This window comes from Drosophila kikkawai, chromosome 2R (assembly GCF_030179895.1).
Source record: "Drosophila kikkawai strain 14028-0561.14 chromosome 2R, DkikHiC1v2, whole genome shotgun sequence".
In the NCBI taxonomy this organism is placed as follows: Eukaryota; Metazoa; Arthropoda; class Insecta; order Diptera; family Drosophilidae; genus Drosophila; species Drosophila kikkawai.
This window is the reverse complement of record NC_091729.1, coordinates 23,853,612-23,861,524: the sequence shown is the minus strand read 5'-3', so window position 1 is coordinate 23,861,524 and position 7,913 is coordinate 23,853,612. Positions and strand designations below refer to the sequence as shown.

At 37.5% G+C, this 7,913-nt stretch overlaps 1 protein-coding gene across 1 annotated transcript; it reads right to left on the bottom strand.

The window, feature by feature from the left end:
* Window positions 1–5,883: 5,883 nt before the first annotated feature.
* Window positions 5,884–6,771, bottom strand: LOC108076221 (uncharacterized). Its single transcript, XM_017168963.3, has 2 exons — window positions 6,140–6,771; window positions 5,884–6,070 (listed from the first exon to the last, which is right to left on the bottom strand). Exons 1-2 carry the CDS (start codon window positions 6,749–6,751, stop codon window positions 5,972–5,974), a joined length of 711 nt encoding a protein of 236 aa, XP_017024452.1. The 5' UTR covers window positions 6,752–6,771; the 3' UTR covers window positions 5,884–5,971.
* Window positions 6,772–7,913: the final 1,142 nt, after the last annotated feature.

Here is a 7,913-nt window from a genome sequence, read left to right as displayed (position 1 = left end):
ATGACAAAGTGGTCGCAGCATATGCACACATACAGGGTGAACCCCCGACAGTCCCTGTCTCCATCTCCATTTAGATGATTTATACAAACTCGCATTTTAAGAGGGGAAATGGTAGAGGATTTTCGGTTGTAGTTGACTTCCTGGGAATCTTAAAAATATATAAATTATCAGGGTAGTAAAAGCAATAAAAGTCCCATAATGTCAGGATAATATCTCGGGGGAAGTAGCTTGAAATTTACATTTACTTTAAGTTAAGTAAAAAATTATAAAAAGTTATAGATTTGTGTGTTCTAGGATACATTTCTTAATGGAAGCATTTAGTTTAAGGATTTTTTAATAAGGTTAACTTAAGGAATGACAGAAAGAATGACTGAAACAATATATTTATCTATATCAACGAATTTCCCATAGTCTAAAAATTTGCCTTAAAATCTGTTAATTCATTTTCTCAACAAAATAACTTAAAACTTCCCTTACCTCAACCACTCCTAACCCATAAGGACACCCTGTGCAGGCCAAAAAGCGATGTACGTGTGCGGTTTTGGTGACGAAAGGCGCGCGTCCGCTAGTTAAACCCCAAACACACTTGCCTTCAAATTAATGACCAACAATGGAAAATGACCGTGGCTTGGCGGCGTTGGCTTTGGCGTCGGCAGACGGAACGCGACGCGTGCCAAAGTCACGTACAGACATATAAACGGGTGACCACGGAGTTTGCCATATTGTGCCGGACTTGGACTTTGAGCTGAATGCAAAAAAAATCAACAACATTTTTAACGTTTGCATGCAAAGTGCGAAAAAATATATATTTAAAACGCTTTAAGGATGAAGTGACTTTAAGCGCAGCAACCGAAAAACGACACACAAAGCGCCAGTTTATCTCGAGAACATTTATTTACTTGGCCAACCCCGGAATCCTCGCTGGCCTGGCCTGGCCTGTATCTGGTAGCCCGGTTTTTTGTGTCCTGCGTCCCCCGTCCTGTGTGTAGGTTAAAATATTTGCGCTGGTTAGGAAAAGCAACGCCCGCATGGCTACTTTACAGGCCACAGGCGAGGAGGGGGCAGCAGGAAAATAGTTGGGAACTGAGATAAGAGTCAACAGGAAAAATACAACAAAAAAATAATAATATTCCTGCTGGCTGGAGTTGGCAAAACTTGAGCTCATCTTACAACTGCTCTGGGCCAGAAACTATTTCAAAGCAAGTGTTTTTTCCGCTTTTCTCTTTTTCTTTTAATGATTTTTTTGATAATTAGAATATTTGCCAAAGATTCCCAATTCCATTATAATTACTTATGCCCGCGCGTCCTTGCATAAAAGTTCCAAAAACGGACTTATAGTTTCCTCAAAATTTTCAACCATTGTCTCTGAGCTTTTCCTTTCTCTTACCCATTTCCCAGTTTGCTCTTTTTTGGGGGGAAAACTCGTTTGGCGTGCTGCCAATTATTTGCTGTTTCACTTGTAAAACATTTATGGAATTTAACTCGGCCATTAAGTTTGGCTGGAAATTTAAGCCCTGAAATTGTGCATGGTCTGCGCAAATAACTGATGGCATTTCGCCCGCAGCTATTGTCCATGGCGCCTAAAGGCTTTAATTAATTTAAATTGTCATTAAGAATACAGTAAATGGCCGCTTAATGTGCGATGTAAATCAACCTTTAATATAATTATTTTTAAATAAATTCAAGAGCTAAATGGGAGATAGTTTCAGCTGTAAATAAGAGGATTCAAGTGTTTTTTGTGGGAAATATTGAAATAAATAATTAAAATTAAAACTTAAAAATTGAATTTTGGTATAAATATTATTATCGAAAGTATCGTGAAATTTTGTATATCGAAATTTGAAATTTAAAAATAACATTATTATTTATCGATGATAAAATATTAAAAAAAAGAAATTGGATTTTATTTATTTTTCTCTTTTTCTGATTATTAGGATCTTATATATTAAATATAATATAAATTTATCGCCTATATATCGAAAGAACAATCTATACAGCATTCATATATCGATATTTTGTGTCAGTTTTAATATAACTTAAGGTTAATCAGAAAATTTATGTATAATAATTAATGAAGATTCCTATTTCCTACTTCATTTTGAATACTTTTTATAGTAAATTACATTTTTAAGCAAGTTTATTTTTAATTTAAAATTTATCTAGGGCATCCCAACTTCGATTTATCTTTTCATTCAGTTAAAACCCATTCTTCCATCTACATTCTTCTACTCTTCTCATTAAACTGAAAACATTTGGCCAGCTTTGTTCGATGGCGGCGACAACGACAAGTAATTCCACCGATGGCTGTATCCTGTCTGTGTTCGCATCCTTGTCCCTTTTCCGGCATGGAGGCCATTAATTTATGCATTATTGGAAACCGCAAAATTCACTTAAAGCTCGCTTGGTTAAGAGTGTCGAAGCCGATCCAATTGCCACATTGAAATCCTTGCAGGACAATGTATTATTTATCGCAGAGATATAACATATATACCTATATATATATTAAACATGCACTCCTCGAGGCCAATTGACGACCGACAGATAAGCCGCTTCTGGAGGGGATTCGGTTTCCCCAGCTGGACAATCTCATCGCGAAGGAGCCGAAGGATGACCGCTGTCCGAGTAATGAGATTTGCTAGCTGATACTCCCCATTTATTTATGGCCATTGGCCCGTGCAGCGGTTTCACTTAACGAATCCTGTACTGTCCTGGTCTGTCCAGGACTTGCCGAAGGGAGATGCTGCTATCTCCAATAGCATGGACCATAAATCTGAAGTGTTATGAGAGCATTGAGTGGGAAAAGTTTTATCAACGAAACACATTATTTTAGCACATTTCTTTAGCACAGCTCGAATTCCCAATAGTGCAAAGTCGTAGAGAGAGAGAGCAGAAGTTGGTAATAGGATTCAAACAGGAGATGAGGTCAAGGTTTGTGGGTAGCCAGGGGCATAGGTCATCTAAAAATCAAGGAAGTTTAGATTTATACTTATAAATAATTCATTATTTACCTACATTTATTATAAAATAAAATATTTCTTAGTTAATCTATTTCTATTGCCTTTTTGGAATATCTGCTGAACCTATTCTTTGTAATTTATCACACTTTAAGTACTTTTCAACTATTAAACATAGTTGTCTTCCTTATAATACAAAATACCAGCCATTATTCTGCAGAACACAAAAAAAATAGAGAAAACAAACTCGATTTGTTGGCAAGAAGAGCCCTTGGAATGGCTGAAAGCCGAGCATATTGCACTTGGCAATCGAACCGTTAGTGGAAATCAATCGACTCAAATCACATTCGTTGCAGCGAAGAGAGAGAAGAAGCCGCATTCGTTACCATAATACAATTTCCGAACAAATCAAGCCAACAATTTGTAGCAAAATTCTCCCCACAATTACACTTTTGCCTTGAAAAAGGAGGAGAACTTGTAAGAGCTTGTTTTGGCCAAATACCACTTCAGTTTAAAAACAAAAAAAACCTAAAATTATATTCTACAAATAGTAAAGTCTGTAAAAAAAGTAAATCCTGTTAAAATAAATTACTGGCTAGCCTTAACATTAATTAATTGCTACTTTTTGCCGCTCTTGTTGGAATCAATAATTCATTAAAATTGCCATCATAATTGGATTGATGTTTTTGAGCTTAACATAATTACCTGAAAATGCTGGAAAACAAAAAAAAAATACAATTAAGTCAACATGTTCTTTGACCTTATGACTAATGTTGACGGCTACGCTTCACATATGGCATTCTTTGTTGTTTGGGAAACCAAATCACGTTTCCGGCAATGACAGCGTTAATTAATTATTTCATTTCAACATGCAAATTGCTGGCTTGCCTTTATTTGATTTTTTCTTATATATTTATATATATATATATTGTTGTTATTTTTATTGTATTTTTTTGTGGGTTTAATCTACTGCACACGCCCCAGAAAGCGAGCTGACAGCGTAATGAATTCAATGACACGTAAGGACCGCGTTCCACGTAAGCGAAGCAGGAGCGAAAATTGTTTGCTCACGTAAGTATGCAACGATTTATTTCGCCCCTGTTCGCTGACAGCCCGAAGGACGAATGGACAGGCAGGACAACAGGACGAAAAGACGGACAGAACTCGCCAGAAGATAGGCGAAAGGACCTTCAGTCTTGACCATGGCAGTGGCAGTGAAAGTTTCGTGCATACTGTCGACTTGTTAGTTACCCCTGGAGAAAAAGGACTCTAAGGACTCTATTTTCCCACTTAAATAATTATATTTAGTATAAAAATATTTTTCTAAATTTGTTTCAACTTGAAACTTTCAAGCCTGAACGTATTTCTTTAAATTGTTTTATAATGTCTAAAGAGCACCTTCATTTTCTAATAATTTATTACCCTGTCCTAAAGCTCCTTTGAGTCCCTATACCTCAACAAGGATCAGAGGCCTTAACCGCAAAACAGGAACAGGAGCCTACTGGTCCTACTTCTTGGCATCATTCGCTTTGGTCCTGTCAGCATGTCCTGGCACCGAGGCCGAGTAATTCATTAACATTTAACTTGATTGACACACGAGCCGGAGATTCGAGGGAGTCCTGCAGGACTCCAGACTCGGGTATTTGTTGGGGGTGTTTGTTTTTTTGGCACGTACTTTCGACGAAGGCGTGGAAGGGCGGGGCACGCACACGATTTGTTTATACAGTTATAATGCATAATGGCATCGGATTTGGCCTGGCCAGGATAAGCACGCCTGCACAAACAAAAACACACATACACACAGCAGTGAGGTTGTTACTTTGTTAATTTAATAAGAGGAAGGACGACGACGACGACGACGACGACAACAGGTGCTGCACCCCAACCAGGAGCTAGGATCCTGGATGCCTGGATGCCAGCACCGAAATGAAGTCACGTCGCAGGCATAAATCAATTGCTATGAGCAGGCATTTGTGCCGCTCAAATTGCACGACTGCATAGGTAAGGCTGGTGAGTAGTCCTGGAAGGATAGTGGGGGTAAAAATGGATACCCACGACAGCTGGCAACTCGTAAATTGAGCTCAGGCAATGAAAGCGTAACGAGTCTTAATTCGTTTGCCAAACGAATATCCTGATAACCATCCGATAAGCAACTCCCAATCGATGCCTAAAAATACGTTGCCAAGATGGATGGCAAATCAAATACCCAGCTGGGACTAGGACTTTAGCTGAGTGCCGAAGGAGAGCTAAATTTAATGGGAATATGGGGTCCAATTAGAGAACACTGGAGAAATCTAGCAAGCTGGAAAGTTAATTGTCCTTGAACTAATAAAAAATCTTAAGAAAAATTTAAGAAATTCGAATGGTTTAATGGATTAGGGTTTATTTCTGACAGAATTTCTTAATGAAATAAGAAGTTTATTTTCTACTTCAAATACCTTATTTCTCTCTGTACATATAATCTCTCTTTAAATTTCCATTTTCTCTTGAACAATACACCTGTAAATACTTAGAAAATCATTATCTACTCGCGAATTTCCTAATTAATGTTTACCCAGCTTTGCTTCTGGAAAATAACACTCAAGGCACGCGCTTTGACAGCCACATTTTCCTGGAATTGAAATGAAAATTAGCTGAAAAGCGCGAACAAAGGCCAGGGACATCATCATTAATTGATTATCTCCAACACGAATCCTTCCTGTCTGCCTTCCTTCCTTCCTGCCTCGACACTTCCTCTTCCGCTGTTGCAGTTACAAATTGAAGGCAATTATCAGCGGCAGCGTGAGAGGAGAGCCTTCTGAAAAGTCCTACTGAAAAACTTTTGATGTCCTGCCGAGCCCAGCGGGTGGACACTTGGCACTCCCCCAAAGGACAGGTGTCAACAGAGAGTGTCCACGGGTGAGTGAGTGAGTGAGTGAGTGTACGAGCCTTTTGTTTCGTTTCACTTGTTGCTATATTTGGTTTACATACAAAATATACAGACGATATGCTTTTACAGTGGAAGTACTCCTACCCTTTTACCAGCTGAAAATCACCAGCATGGCACGAAGAAGCACCGGGATGTCCCAGCCATTTTTGCGCAGGGTGCGCAAAGGCTTGGCCACGTCCTTCTTTTTCTGTGAGGATTTAAAACGAATGTTAAAGTATATATTTTCTGGCCAATAAATAAATCTTTATATACTCACAATACTGGCCTTGAGGGTGGCCTGGAAAGCTGGCGAGGTGACAGCAATTGTAAAGTTACCAAAGTTGGTTTGCTTTTCCTGTGACTCGGCCACATAGTCATGGACCTCCTCGCGTGGCATTATGTACAGCAAATCATTCACAAAAGTATGACCCTTGACCTTCTTGCAGTCACATTCACGATCCGGCAGCTCAACGGGCAAAACAATGCAGTAAAAGATCTCAGCCACATTATCTATCTCCGCCGTGTCCACACTGGCTGCTTGCAGTTCCCTCAAAATGGTCTGATATGCGTCCGTCTCGGTCAGCTCGCTGGTGACCTTGACAAAGCCGGCGGTCTTGTAATAACGCATGGCCCGCCGGAACTTGACATCGCAATTATAGTGCAGCTGGATGAGGGTCTGAAGTTCATCCTGATCGATCAGATTGCGTATATGCTGGAAGTTGGCGCACAGCGCGGTATCATCATCGCGGCCATTTGGATTATTTGGATTATTTGGATCATCTGGATCACAGTCTTCCTCAGGTTCTTTCACTGGTATATGGGCCAGGGATTGGCAGACAAAGATGCCCAGAATAACGGCCAAGAGGGCGAGTGTTTTCAGGTCCCTCATCTTCCGGCTGGGTGTGATTCGAATTTGGCTGGAACCATGAGGGAGCACTGGCTTTTATGCAGGCCTTTGGTCCGCACACTTTGCTTATCGGTCTGCCAATTAGCGTAATTTGTCCGGACAACTTATGCCGCTTATCAGACGGGAAGGAGGGGGGAGGCATTTCCCGGAATAACATCTATGTCTAGCCACATGCGGCGTGAAAATTAAAAAATGACAAGCGCCAAGATAAAGTAAGAGAGCAAATAAAAATTGTATTTTTAAATATTTTTCAAAGCTAAAATTCTCTTTATAAATTTTTGGTATTTCTGTTAAGTTTTTAACATATCAGAAACTCTACTTAATTTCTTATTTATTTATAATTAGTTTTTCTTAAATTTAATTCTCTCAAACTGCTTAAATTCTGCAAACACAGACAACCGGAAATTTTTCCCGTGATTTTACAAGCTCTTTTTCTATTTTCTTTATTTTGTAAATGTTGTGAAAAACAACCACTTAAGTTTTGCACTAAATATTTTCACAAGCAAATGTACGTTTTTCTACAACAAGTTAAGTCCATTGTGTTGCAGCTTTGTAGGCTACAAGTTGTGATAAAAACTAAAGGAAAAAGAGGCGAAAATATTGTACAGAAAATGTTTAGATTGTTTTACATGCTTGTAGCTATTTTTCTTTAAAGTGTTTTTGTGCTCAAGAAAATGTCTATATATTGTTAGAAATATTTTACTTATTTTTAGTTACATTTTTGCTACATTTTTTTGCTTTAAATTTAGGTTTAAAATGTTTATAATTGTAAGAAGGAATTTTATATAATTTACATTATATTAAATTATTTATTTTGCATACATTTTATTTATTTAAAATATTTTTTTTTTACTTTTAAAAAGGTATGGAGGCTTTTATAAAATTAATTTTAATAATATCTAAGATTAATTTCTGGTTTCTCATTTAAGTTTTTGTTTTATTTGAATTTTCATTTATTTATTTATTTTAATTTAAAATTATTTTAAAAGTAAATACGGAATTTATTAATTAATTTTCGTATTATTAACTTGAATTTATATTCACTTTCTTTCTTTTTATTTAAATTATATTTAATTTACCTTTTTCATAAGAAAATTTATACATTTAATTCGAAGAAATTTATTTTTTCTCAAGGAACAAATAT

What these genes read in the sequence shown, in the direction of transcription:
- LOC108076221 (XM_017168963.3), bottom strand. Translation starts at nt 6,751, where the DNA reads ATGAGGGACCTGAAAACACTCGCCCTCTTGGCCGTTATTCTGGGCATC. An exon ending in CCACCCTCAAGGCCAGTATT is followed by an intron (nt 6,071 to 6,139) that starts GTGAGTATATAA and finishes AAATCCTCACAG; the next exon opens with AAAAAGAAGGACGTGGCCAA.